General features: G+C 34.7%; 1 protein-coding gene across 4 annotated transcripts in view; it reads left to right on the top strand.

Moving 5' to 3' along the window:
* The window catches only part of SLK (STE20 like kinase), a 40,557-nt gene extending 26,631 nt beyond the window's left edge, over positions 1–13,926 (top strand). For 2 of the 4 annotated variants that reach the window (XM_034440023.2, XM_034440026.2), the window contains exons 14-20: positions 1,052–1,144; positions 7,975–8,104; positions 8,575–8,699; positions 8,807–8,995; positions 9,354–9,479; positions 10,029–10,142; positions 11,190–13,926. In XM_034440023.2, coding sequence (XP_034295914.2) covers positions 1,052–1,144; positions 7,975–8,104; positions 8,575–8,699; positions 8,807–8,995; positions 9,354–9,479; positions 10,029–10,142; positions 11,190–11,336 — 924 coding nt within the window. In that variant the 3' untranslated portion in view covers positions 11,337–13,926. The remainder of the gene's footprint in view (positions 1–1,051; positions 1,145–7,974; positions 8,105–8,574; positions 8,700–8,806; positions 8,996–9,353; positions 9,480–10,028; positions 10,143–11,189) is intronic. The other 2 variants (XM_034440027.2, XM_087872857.1) reach the window with 1 other exon arrangement.
* Positions 13,927–14,694: the final 768 nt, after the last annotated feature.

Consider the following 14,694-nt stretch of genomic DNA (forward strand, 5'->3'; position numbering starts at 1 on the left):
ATTAATATTTCACTTTTTTATTACCATTTTTGACAAAACACTTCTTTCCTCCAAAATCCCCCCAGCCTGATGATTACTAGACTATTATATTATTACCTGCAGAAAATAATACTGTATAATCACAGCATAAATTTCTTGCCCCTCTGTTCTGATATATTTTATTTATAATTTGTTTAGTGCCATTGTTCTTATGCTAACTGTTTGATATTATTGCAATATTATTACATCTATTTGTCATTTTTAAAAATTGTTTAATATTAACTTCTTTCTTTTGCTAAATTTCTTGCACTTTGAGTCTCTAATGGTGATTGGATCTCAAAGGGGAAAACTGGTTAAAGTTTTAATACACTCATAGAAACAGGAATAGCATGTGGTGATTTGGGCTTTATTTCCTATGGATGCTTTAAGTTTTAAAAATAGTAATTTAATTTTGGCTAGCTAAACAGTCCATCCATCACAAGTATTTTAATTTGGTTTCTGTACTGAATAAAGGGTTGGACTTGATGGCCTACATGGCCTTTTTAGTTCCAGTATAAAATTGAGTATTTGATTTATTTTTCCAATGATAATGAATATCACTTTTGAGATGATCATGACTTTTCATACAAGTTGTTCTTTTAACAACTATTATCTGTACTTTTTATATGACAAGTGGAGAGGTAGCTGCTCTTGTGTTGTTATTTTATTCCATATGTTTTATTATTTGGAAAAACAAAATCCTTTCTTTTGTCATTTCAAAAAGCTTTCTATTTTAATTACTGTCTCTACTGCATAAAAATTGACTATGGAAGCAGTTTATTAGTACTTGGATGCAAACAGAGATTAGTTGTTAGGCTGCTATTGGCATGTGCACTTTTTTTCTGGAATGCAATCAATAAATACTTCGTGCATGTACACTCCTTCCTCCATTTTCTCACAAGCTAACTCTTCCGGCTTTGCATGCATTTGTAACATCTTCTGAATGCTTATTGCTCCTCTTCATTCACCATAAATGCTTGCTGGGGAGAAAAAGGGTTATTTTCCCCACATTCTGCATGCTTGTGCACTGTAGGTTTTTAATGAAGTGGAGAAAGCACCAAAAGAGCTGAGAAAAGAGCTCATGAAACGCAAGAAAGAGGAGCTTACTCAAACCCAGCATGCTCAGGTAACCATAGCAGCTTCCTGCTTCTAAATCCCCCAAACCAGCTTTGTTCGCATTGCTTTAATAGTTTGATAATGATTGGGCATATTTACCTCTGAAGGAATCTATTCATTGGTAAGGATTTCTTTCCCAGAACTGCAGATAAAAGTGTATTAGATTTTAATGTTAAAATAGCAATGTAAAAATGTTTCTATTTAAGAAATATGTAGTTATTTATAGAACAGCATCCAAAGTAATTAAAGTTGAGTTTATGTTGTATATTAAAATGTGTGACATATAAAGTTTACATCTACTTTAACTAAAGCTTTTAGTATCAAAAATAATGGAAAGGTAACTATTATGATTTTGCTTACTCTTTTTTTAATCTCTAATCCATGCAATCTATAATGCCAGGCAGTGATCCTGGTGTTAATTAGATGCATTTTTATGAACAAGATAATCAAAGTTTTCTTCCAAATATACTGCTAGAGATGGTATATTTTGATATTTTTGCTGTTTGAAACAAAATTTGCATTGAGATTGCTGTATCTGTAGTCCAACTTTTGATGTTAAATAGTAGCTAATATCATTAACTTTACGTGTTGAAGAATACTTCTGATACAATTACATGCAATTAGAGTGTTGCTGGTTTGCATATATGTATAGGACAATGGTAGCTTGGCCTGCACTGGTTCCAATGACAGAAGTCCTGAATGCTCTTTCCATAATCTTGGTGCATCTATCTCAAAACTCCTGGAGGCAGCTGATTATATTATATTAACAAACCCATCTGCTGTTGATTTGTCAGTAAGCAGGTAAATTTGATCTCTCAGGGAAGCATCTGCCAAAGACTAGTTCCTTTTTGCAGAATGAGCACCGGTAGCCCATGAAATTATTATTATATGCAGCAAGGTTGAGTGTTGAAAATAAAACAGGAAAGGAATGAACAGTTCGTTTCTGAAGACCAATTTTCCAGTCAGTTGCTGGAAACCGTAACTCTTACACAATACCTCAGAACAAATTCATGGAAGAAATCTGAATAATTACAAGTCTGCAACCTAAAACACAATCTCCACTGCAGCTGCCTAGTGTGAGGTCCACATCCACTAGATTCTAGCATGGCTTCTGTTGGCTACATGCATTATCTGGTTGGATAGGTCACCAGATGTTCTTTTCTTCCTTGCAACATCTGGATCTCTCAAAGTGGCTTTTCTCTATATTCATTACATAGACCAATATGATGTTTAAGTTTATATTTTATTATATATGCTACTTAGTAAATGGAAAGAAAATTTAACTTTTTTTTTTTTAAATTTGATTTATATGCCGCCCTTCTCCGGAGACTCAGGGCGACTTACAATGCGTTAAGCAATAGCCTTCATTCTTTTGTATATTTTATACAAAGTCAGCTTATTGCCCCCACAAACTGGGTCCTCATTTCACCTACCTTAGAAAGGATGGAAGGCTGAGTCAACCTTGAGCCTTGGAGAGATTCGAACCAGCAGAAATTGCAGGCAGCTGTGTTAATAACAGGGTGCACTAAACCACTGTACTATCAAGGCTCTTGATCCAACTTCCCAGTAGGATCATAATATTAAATAATGATTTACTAAACTTATATGTGACCCAATTCTCCATGATTCTGGGTGGCTCACAAAAATGCAGAAATTTCAATAAAATCAATACTTGATTTAAAAGAACAATAAAATATAGCAAATGCAATGAAGTGAAGAACCTCCTTCTCCTCTAAAAGCTTGAAAAGAGTATGAAGACCTAGTGAACAGCTGTGTCTTCACAATAGGAATTGAGGGGATGATAACCATAAAAAACACTCAAGTATTTAGAGCAAGTTAGAGAAAACTTAGACATTGCTGAAATCTGTGTTATTCAGCTAAATTGCTGAATCTTCCCATCCCATCCATTGAGCAGAATCCTGCTTTTAATAGGCAATTATTTTTCATAACAGTGTATCATACCTTTTCCCAAACTTTACTAATAATTACTTTTCAATAGATGGTGTACTTGATAAGTTGTCTTTTTTGTGTGACTGTCTTGTAATTGCAGTCCTTAAATTATTAGAAAAAAGATAATACCTTTTAACACAGTAAGTGAAGTTACGAGGTGTGAATGAGAATGGGTTATTGAATATTAGGTATAGGAAAATAAATAGTGATGATTATTCTTTTTTCTCATTTAGTCTGTGATTTGTGCCTGCATGCATAAATGCTCATTTGAGACAATAAGTATAAACAGTGCTTCAGAAATACTGTATTATAAATAAAGATGAATTATTTGTTACAACAGTGTCTGGTAAAGAGGTGGTTGCTGAAGTTGTAAGTTCTTTCGATGTTTTACTTCTGTTTAGTGTTGAAATGCTTTGTTTGTGGTTATTTTCACACGGGAAGTACATTGTATTCTGCTCCACAGGCCATTGCTCAGATTATGATTCAGTCATTTCAATTGTCCTCATCTGCTCTCTTCAATGCAGTAATGCAGGATGTAAGTCCATATATCCCTCCCATAAAAAGCATATGACCCCTGTCGTGTTGGCTTTCTTTCTTTTTTCTCTTACATACATGTGCTGTTAAATTATTTTTATTTAAATTACTATATAAAACATTAATGTGCACAAAGAAATTAATAGAACAAATTAGACCAATTTTCAGCACATGTGTAAAACTGAGCTATTATTGTTCCCTCTGTTTGCTGTGAAACTTGGCTGTTCTTCAGAGTGCTTGTAGATATAATTTGACAGTGCATTTCCTTCTTTACCTAATAACAGTTCTCCTACTTTTTGATTATAGGACAAAGAAATATCCTTATTCCCACCATTTTTGGTACTTTTTCCACCCTTCCTTTTAGATAGTAGTTAGAGGTTTAAGAAGGGCTTGCATCTTATCTGTATATTGCTTTGCAATACAAAATTTTGACATGGCTTTTTATTCCTGAGCTTTAAAAACATTGCATACTTAGTTATAGGTAATCTCTCTGTTAATATTAGAGTTGCATTTATACAGTCAATATTGATCTTCTGTAAATATCAAACAGGTGATCATAAAGTTCTTTTTTTCTGAAGAACTTTAGCAGTTCTGATTATTCATTTGCAGAACTATCTAGTAGATAATGATCATACTTTGATGACATTTACATGTTCAAATGTTTTGTTTAAATGCTTTTAAACTGTTATGGAGAAGTCAAACAAGAGAACTGTAAGGTAAAAGAAATAGCCTTTTTGTGTTAAGTAATTTCAGTTTCAGTTTCTGGTTTGCATTCAAGTTCTACATCTCTTTGTTTGCCATTATTCCATGGCACTCTGTTGCCAATTGTGTTTATTGATCCAGAAACATTACAAATTCCTTTAATACGCAGTAACATTTTTACATAAGCTACATAAAAAGCAAGGGTAATAATTTCATATGAAGTATGAGTGGAAACCTGTTCTATTCCAACGTCTGTTTCTTAACCATTTCTAGTTGTGGGTGGAATAGTTTTGTAGTAACATTTCACAGGAATGGCATAATTTTTCTGTGGCAGTCTGAAAAATTATGATGTTTGTCTGGGAGAATCTCATATCCGTGATGGCGAACCTATGGCACTCATGCTGGAAGTGGCATGCAGAGTCATCTCTCTGGGCATGCCAGCCATCACCTGTTGCTCTTCCAGGTTCCAGTGTGCACATGTGCGCCGGCCAGCTGGTCTTCGCACGCACGGGAGCACCAGGAAGCTGAGCTTCTGGTTTCTGGTGCAGTCATGCGCTGATCTTTGCTTGTGCGTGCCACCAGAAACCAGAAGACCAGGTAACCAGTATGCATGTGCATGCCAGAAACAGGAAGTGCAGCTCCCCAGTGTGCACATGCACCCCAGGAAACTGCTCTTCCAGTTTCCGGCACTCCCCTGCACGCACACACACACACACACACACACACCCATTTTGGCAGTCAGTGCCAAAAAGGTTTGCCAACACTGTCCTATATATTTTCACAAATATATTTGAGGATAAGGTCCAAGAAATAATAATGATTTTTTTAAAATGTTAAATTTTAATATTTTCTTAGTGTTATATAAAAACGAAGGCAAAATTTCACAAATCATTTGTTAGTTGTTAAAGCAGGGATGTCAAACTCAAGGCCCACAGGCCAGATCCGCTGGCCCACAGGGCCACCCTGGAAACAGCGAAGGACCGGCCTGCAGTACCTCTGTCAGCAAAAGCATAGCTCGGGACAGCCGTTTTCACTGGCAGAGGGTTGCAGGAGGTCATCGCAGCTGAAAACGGAGCTCGGGAACCCCTTTACACTAGCAGAGCATTCGGGCCACCACAGGTGCCCCCCAACGAGTGATATCAACTTGGCCACACCCACCGGCCCCTTAGGTCAAACACAACTCTGATGCGGCCCTCAATGAAATCAAGTTTGACACCCCTGTGTTAAAGTATTAGTCTTGATGGTTGTTGAAGAAATCTAACCAGAATGAGCAAGTATAATTTAAAAGCTTGTTCAATGATAGTTTTTTTTTTCTATGACAACAATGAGTGTCACCCAGAGTTGCATTCTAGTTTTCTTTTAAGTGCCACTGGCACTAGGCAATAATGCAATGGAAGCTTTGCAAACTCATTCTAATGTTTCTATAACTGCTGTGTTCTATAATTTGGTTTGTGACCGAGGAGACTCCCATAGGTTGAGACTCATAAGTTATATAGTTAACTCTGAGAGGAGAGAAACATGGCTTTCCAACATGACTGGCAAAAATTTAGCAATACATTCAAGGGAAAGGAAGTTTCTAAATTTCCACAGCACATTTCATACCTTACATTAAAAATATTGTGATTATATTTTTGAATATTTGCAATGTAAATGAAGTATTGATATGCAAATACTGGACATTTTAATTTGTTTCCATTCTGTTGGTCTATTAGTAACTTCAGGTTTATATTTTGTCTTGGATTATCTTTGTTGTTTCTAGACTTAGATTATTGCTTTTAATATCTGAACCATCTTTAAATGCTGTATCATTTAATCAGTGTTTTCAACTTAAAATATTGAGTTTCTGAATCAAAAACATGTAATTATGTATTACTTCTAGGAACATTTGGAGATCTAATTAACTTTATTTATTTATTTATTTATTTAATTATGTAATTTATATGCCGCCCTTCTCCCGTAGGACTCAGGGCGGCTTACAAAAACAAAACAAAGAATTACATAAACAATTAAAATTAGTTTAAAATTAAATTAAAATTATTAAAATTATTTGAAGTCACCCCTATGGATTCAGCCCATTTGGTAAAAAAGCCATGTCTTCAATTCACGGCGGAAGGAGAGGAGGTCCGGGGCTGTCCTGAGGCCGGTGGGCAGCCCATTCCAGAGGGTCGGCGCTCCCACAGAGAACGCTCTCCCCCTGAGGGCCGCCAACCGACATTGTCTGGCTGACAGCACCCTGAGGAGGCCCGCTCTGTGTGAGCGCACCGGACGGTGGGAGGAAGGCAGGAGATGATCCTGCAGATACCCCGGGCCTAAGCCATCATCATCATCCCACATATTATACATGTTTATAAGCCACTATATAGATCAGGGGATCACATCGTAGGCTGTATCATGACATATTGGGCCATATCGTGATGTATTGGGATGTTTTTTTGCCTTTGTGGAGCCAGGATAGGCGTGGCCTGTGCGGGCTGTATTTGGCCTGTGGCCGCCAGTTTGACAAGCCTGATATAGATGTTTTAAATAGGTTAAAATCCTGAGGATTTTTAAAAGTTTGTTTTTCATATGAATTGTATTCATATGAAGCACAACTCTACTTTTGTTTTAAGGTACATTCCCTTACTTTTTCTGAAAACTTCTTAAATGATCCCAGTTCTTTAATTACTGTTAAATACTGTGTTTTACAATGTCACAGCACTATATTTCCAGGGATTAACTACTTGATAATATTATTAATGGAGGCCAAATCTCACTTGGAGAAAACATTGTAAGTCCTATAAACGTCTTATAGAGGCACTTGAACAATTCTGTTCTCTTAAGACTCATAAAAATTTCTCAGCTTCTTCTGCAGTGATCCACAAAAATAACCATCTGAAGATTTTCAGGGCAAAAGGCTGAATTGATCTCAAGAAACTTGTTATGGAGCAGGACTCATTTTTAGTTCACCCCAATTTTTATTGGTCATCTCTTCTCTCATCTACCACACCAATTAAAACTTAGTTTAATTGGTAACTATGACAGCTATAAACACTTGTGTAACATTTTAATAATAATGTTATATGTGAAAACTGAAGGTCCTGATTAGTTCATTGCCATATTTTCAGTTTGTGTTTTTCTTTAGTCATATGACAGCATGAAGCAATTTGCTTGTAAAACCTACAAATACAGATTTCAGATAAATCACTGATTTGGAGAGGAAGAATTAAATTTAACAGGTCATTAAGTGTGTGTCTTCGTCCATCCATCTATCTCCATCTATTGGATTGGGTGTTTCAGCTTTAGTATATGAAGGAAGCCCTCTGAAAACTGAGGATAGTTGAAACATTGAACTGTAGCTTGTAGCATCCATCACCCTTAACCAAGCTTCTCAGACTACAAGTTGCAAAATCTGAAAGGTTCAGCACACCTTCTATAAAATATTAATTAACCTTTAGATAAAATGATGAGTCTGAATCTTAGAAGTGCCCGTTCATAGCCCCATTATTTATGAAACTGTTAGGTGGCCCTCTGTGTATTGTTAATGTCTTTCTGTTAGTGTAACTCTCCTTACACAATGCTTTCGAGACTTCAGTGCTACTTGGAGCTACTGTGGGATGCAAATCAACATTTCTATGAACTCTGTGTAATTACTGAATTTGGACTCATTTTTAACAGGAGCAAGAGTTTGTGCAGAAACAACAACAAGAACTGGATGCATCATTAAAAAAAATAATTCAGCAGCAGAAAGTAGAGCTGGCAACCATTGAACGAGATTGTCTTAACAACAAGCAGCAACTCATGAGAGGTATTTGTTCTTTTTTCTCATAGTTGAACTGAGCCTTTATGAGTTCATAGTAGAATTAGGGGCTCCATCCATCCTGTATTGCTGAAAAGTAAACCCCATGAAAATGAGTAAGAATATTTATGGACTGACATCCTAAATTTCTGTCCATTTGATGCAAGTGGGAAATCAGGAAAGACTGTAAGTGAACTTTAAATAAAGTTCATTCAAGTGAAAGTGCTCATTCCAAAACAGAAAAAAATGATGCACAAAATCCTCTTTCAAAGCCATTTTATTATATGACAAATTTATAGGTGTGTCAGTTTAAGTCTTTGTCGGAAAATATGTTGGAAATAATTCCTTCTTAATACCAATATAGTATTTTACTTGGGATTTTCATTAATTAAATCATTGTATGAAGTGCAGAAGTTGCAAAAGACCTGTTTTGGAGTGCCTTTTCTCAGCAGTCTCAGAAGCCATTTTTTCCATTCTAGCCAGGGAAGCTGCAATATGGGAAATTGAAGAGCGACACTTGCAAGAAAAACATCAGCTGCTGAAACAGCAGCTGAAGGATCAGTACTTCATGCAGAGACACCAGCTGCTTAAACGGCATGAAAAAGTTAGTGTAATTTTAATTTGGGGGTTTTTTTAACCTAATGTTTAGGGAGGTGCCTTTACTATTTGGCTGCCATTCCTTTTAATAATGGACATTTATCTGTTTTTAAGGAAACTGAACAAATGCAGAGATACAACCAACGACTGATTGAAGAGTTGAAAAACAAACATACTCAGGAAAAAGCTCGATTGCCCAAAATCCAGCGTAGTGAAGCCAAAACAAGAATGGCCATGTTTAAGAAAAGCCTCAGAATTAACTCTTCAAGCACTCCAGACCAAGATCGTGAAAAGATCAAACAGGTAAGAATCAATAATATTAATTTAAATTATCTTTGGGAGTGAGCGTGTAAGTTCTGTGAAACTGATAATCTTCTCCAGAATTCAAAAGTATTACATTTAATCTAATAGCAATTTCTATGAAACGCTTGACTTTTGACAGTTTGAATGAATTTGGAACAGTTAACTATTGAAGATTTGGAACGTTATAGGTTTGATAGTTTATGAAAATTGCAAGATACTATAACCCAAATTACCAGAAATTGTTTTGTAAATAGCATGTAACAGGTGCATGTTATTATTATACTGTATATTTTGTACCATGTGGTTAAATATCAAAGTAATAAGTCTTATTTTAATTTAAATTCTATTTGTGTACAAGTTTGCTGTTCAAGAAGAAAAGAGGCAAAAAAATGAAAGATTGGCTCAACTTCAGAAACATGAAAATCAAATGCGAGATCTTCAATTGCAGTGTGAAGCTAACATTAGAGAATTGCACCAGCTGCAGGTCAGTTATATAAAATGTTGATTGGTTTATAGTACAGATGTGTACTGTTGTATGTTGTGCATGGAATGGTATTTAAATATTATACATCTATAGTGTCATTTATGTAGATTGTTTACATGGAACAAATAGGAATTTGAAAAGGGCTTTTGCAATACTCATCTAACAGTTGACCTGGGAATAAATGTGTTATCTTAAAGCAATAATTCTATGCCACTATTTTCCCAATGAAATGTGAAAGTAGTCAATAAAACATTGTATTAAGCAGTACCTAAAAACTCATAATCTGAATGTCACCTCTCATGAACTGATCTTGTTGCAATAGTGTTTTGGATTATTTCTAATAGAGTACTAAACTCAGGTAACTCTACTTTTTATTAGATTTCAATTTAAAATAGTGACAACTGATTTTCCAGTACTTCTCATCTCATTTATGGTCTGAATGGCAGTAACATCCAGACTAAACCTAATTTAAAAAATTAAGTCACCATATACCTGTAACCAAATGGCTATACCATCTGGTTTGATTTACTAACTGATATCCTATTTCAGAATGAGAAATGCCATCTACTTGTCGAACATGAGACTCAAAAATTAAAAGAGTTGGATGAAGAACATAGCCAAGAGCTTAAAGAATGGAGAGAGAAACTAAGACCAAGGAAGAAGGTAAAACTTCAAATTGGGAAATACAGAAATCTAAACAGAATAAAACAGTCAAATATTGATGAGCAACTGAATTTGTTAAAGGACTTAACCTCTGACATTATATAAAATAAACCTGTGGCAACCTCTCTACTTAAAAAACGGGTTGATAACCAGGGCTTTGTATGGGCTCTCCATGGTCAATTGTATGTTTGGTGAACAAATTATTCATATCATGTGTGAAACTTTACATCTGTATAACAAAGATAAGCTTCATGTAAAAATGCAGAATTTTTTTTTGTTTACTTAAATGTACCTAATTATTCTAATTTTGTCATACTGTTTACTGTTAATATTCAGTAGAAAATATTTTTAATCTGCTTTGTCTCTGTAGCTTCTAAGGTGGGTATCTGTCTATCTATCAATCAATCATCTTATATAGTATTTCAACATTTGCACTAGTATGTATATAAAAATGTACACTTTTTCCAATAAGAATCGGAATCAGAATATCAAAACACACTGGATCACTATATAGAAAAACAAATTATTTGAAATGGTGTAGGGTTTCCTGCCTAAGCAGGGGTTTAGAATAGAAGTTCTCCAAGGTCCATTTCAATTCTGTTATTCTATTCTAAATACTTCTCTTCAAGATATAGCAGTTTGTATGTGGTTATCAGCAGTTCAGATTCCTTTCTTTAGGAATGGTTTTTATAAGTTGTTACTACATAGTTTTTACCTTTATATTTTGGTGGTAATTGAACTACAAATTCAGATTAGAATCTTGAGAAAAATATGGAAAGACTTTGGAAGGGAACTGGGGAGGGTAAGCTAGCTTTGCAGATTATGTCTAAATAAGTAGATAACAAGGTATATTAGAAAAAGGATATTTTATGTAAATAATAAAACATACATACATACCTGTGTGTCAAGAAAATCACTAGTGCTCCTACCCCCATTTACTCCTTGATTTAATAAACTATTGTATTAATTCAAGATAGTTTTATACAATGTCTTTTATATACCTAGAAAAATCCTGAAGTTATTTGTTTTTCTGTGTTTAATCACTAGACATTAGAAGAGGAATTTGCCCGGAAACTTCAAGAACAAGAAGTTTTCTTTAAAATGTCTGGAGAATCTGAATGCCTTAATCCTTCAACTCAAAGCCGGATTTCTAAATTCTACCCAATTCCTAGCCTGCATTCCACAGGATCATAACAGTTGAACCTCTGTGAGGTGGCTTTCAGTGTGCTGTTGACATTGGCAGTTTACCATATTCTGTTTCTGTATTTACACACACATACACAACACACAACACATACTCTGTCAAACTTCATCCGCTTTCAGCAAAGACAATCAAGATGTCAGAATTTTCCTTTTTTGCTTTTGCTTTCTTTTGTTGAAATGCTGGAAAACAATTGAAATTAGAAGCACCGAAGGTGTTCTTAAAACAGAATACGGTATAATGTGTTTCAGAAATATATACATGTTTGAAAACTGATCTAAAAACTATATATCCAATATATTTGCACTGGGAAGAAAGCCTAACCATTTAATGATCATCTGCAGTGTCCCAAGATTTAAATACAGATGATTCTTAGACAAAGTCAGTACTGCTAATTCAACCAAATCTTGCTTATGAGGCAACAGCTCTCCAGCCTCATTTTATTCAGTGCCTGAAACAATTAAACATACTGCTCTTTTATAAAAGGTTTATGATTATCACATAGCAAGCTGTTGATATTAATATAAATGGTTGCTGTTACAGTGACAGTGTTTGTCAAATCCTTAAACTGAGCATTCCTGCTCAACTTTTAAAATGTACAGTTTATAGTCTCTCCCCTCCTCTTCAATTTTCTATTTGGCTAGTAATATTCTACAAAATGAATTGAAATTGTAGAATTTATATCTTTTTAAAAGAAATGCATTAATTTTTACTCCCCTTGAAGCTCTGCATGACCACATGAAAAGCAGGGTTAGATGATCAGAGCAGCATTATCAGATTTCAATGCTGCGAAGTCTTTGACTGCCCTTGTCCTTACAAACTAATGTTTTGATTTCTGGATATGAATGATCTTTTTGTAAAATTTCAGTATGTACATTGAGCGAAGGATTTATGTTAAGTACTAAAACAGTTTAATCTGCTACTTCATTTGCTAAGAAGTAAGTAGATAGTTTATTTCTAAAACTCATAGCTCCACTGTAATTTATTTTCCGTTGGGGATGGGAAACATTTCTATCAGCGGGAAATTTATCTGTATTCAGTAAGGCAAGTTTTCAGAACTGAACCATATCAAAAACTATTGCTTTTGATATGCCAAAATTAAGTTTGTAATATAAGTGTCCTCTATAGCCTAATCCTTTAATAGCTAATTTTGGATTATCATCCAAACATTTTCATATTTTGCTATCTTTCATTAAAGGCAAAATTGGTTACCTTTTATACAAAGGAAACAGATTTTTAAAAAATAGAGACTGCCTTAATGGAAATGTGATCAATACTTTGGCTATTGAATTCAGATGCTAAGTTGGCTACTGAATTCAGATGCTAAGTTGATTTTATTCAATTGTTTCAATATAATAAGTATAGGTTGAAGGTGCATATTTTTAGTTAAATTCTGCTCATCGGAAATAATAATTTTGCTTGCAATGTATAGCTAGCCTTAATATCTGATATCTTATTTTATAAATATGTAATGTGCACCAGGTTGTAAATTCTTTTATATGTTACTAGAGTGTTATGTTTGCTGTATTGCATCCTAAAAAAAATTTTTTAGAACTGCATAGATGAAAAAACACCCATCAACTTTTACTTTTTTTTAAATTTCACCTTGTGAAACAACTAGTACTGACTGTAACATTAAATTATCTGTTTAATCAACATATAAGTCTGCTTTAAAAAATCTAAAGTCCATTGACTCCTTTGAGGAATGTTGTATTTCTGTATTCATTTTCCTTATTTGGGTTTATTTTTTCAGTCATTTCTGGTAGTTAATACATCTGTTTTCTGGAGATAAAACAAAACAAACCTGAGTTTGTTCAGAATCAAATAATTGGACAGCATGATTAAGGCAGAATTCTGAAATGTACAAATTGAGGTATTGTTTGCTAATCTGAATGGTTTTCCTTTTGCTGTGTGGTGTTTTGTGGAAGTTTATTAAATACCATCTATACGTTGAACTAGATAATCAACATTTGGATTACATTAATTAATACTGCTTGATATTTTCCCACGTTAATGATTATCTGTGGTGGGGTTTTCTTCTTAGATCTATTTCGATATAGTTACAATTTCATGACATAAATTGGGTTTCAGCTCCATTGACCCCTATTATGGTCTTCAGTTGTCTATTTCAGGTCTTTCTTCATTGCCATATGTTTCTTTGACATCATGACAGGAAACATGGTTTGGATATCAATTTGGACCCATAGTTTCCTATTCTAATTTGAAAAGTTTTCTGTTTTTCACTCAGTGCTCTTATCCTATTGGAACATAATATCAAGTTGGCTGTATGATCCAACCAGTGGGAAGATGGTTCTTAAGAACAACTCACTAATACCTCAAGAAATATGATAGTTGGATGACAGAATAAAAAGCCTAAATAATTGTTGCCTATGATTCAGCTCTTTCATCTCAACTTCCCTATATATTCCCATTCAGTTATTATTCTGCCCTAAGTTTTGTGATCTCTTTGTGGTAAGGCTAATGCATGATATATAAAAGCCTGTAAAATTCACACGATTTTAGAAATTGCGTTAAAGGGCTTCAAAGATACTTTTAATAATAAAGGATTCTTTCAGAAAGAAACATCAAGTGACATATTTCATTATGAATATATTTACATAAAGAAATATTTAGCAAGATATATTCTAATATGTTCTCATTTTGTTGTATACTGCCTCGTTGGTTTAAGTGGTTACATCAGTTGGTGGGAATAACTTGATATTCTGTCTTATCAGTAATCATAATTCCGTCAGTATAGCCCTTCATCAGATAACGAGATGTTATGGCTGGTGCTCTTATATAATATCTGATTATATCTTTTTCTCCCCTAAAAGGGGGTAAAAATTTAGGTGCATGTTATATATCAAATGTAGCCCCGCCCACCCATTGGCCCCCACCCTTTGGCCTCTGCCTCACAGCAGTTACCTCCTTGCAAGCAAACAGCAAGAAAAAACAGCTCCTTTCAGCTTCAGCACAGCCTAATTAGCACAAGTTGATTGGATCAGCCTCCTGACTCTCAGCTGATTTGCTCTCAGCTGTTTTGCGCAGGGCTCTGCTGCTTGCTGCAAAGAGGTAAATTGCTGGAGTAGATTTTTTATTCCTTGTGCTAATCAAGCTACTGAAAACGAAAATGAAAGTAAAGCAGGCTGCTGCAATGAGGCAAAATTGCTCAGACAGAGGGAGATTTCTTTTTCTTTTCCTCACCAAAAAAAGGTAGGTGCTCCAAAAAATACAGTATATATGCAGAACTCCATTGAAAAGTATAGGTTTGATACAGTAGGAAAATGTCATATTCTTCATGAGCCTGTAGCTTTGGCATAATAATCTGAGCAAAAAGATTGAGTTGGTGAG

This window comes from Pantherophis guttatus, chromosome 6, assembly GCF_059756535.1.
Source record: "Pantherophis guttatus breed Tessera chromosome 6, ASM5975653v1, whole genome shotgun sequence".
Classification (NCBI taxonomy): Eukaryota; Metazoa; Chordata; class Lepidosauria; order Squamata; family Colubridae; genus Pantherophis; species Pantherophis guttatus.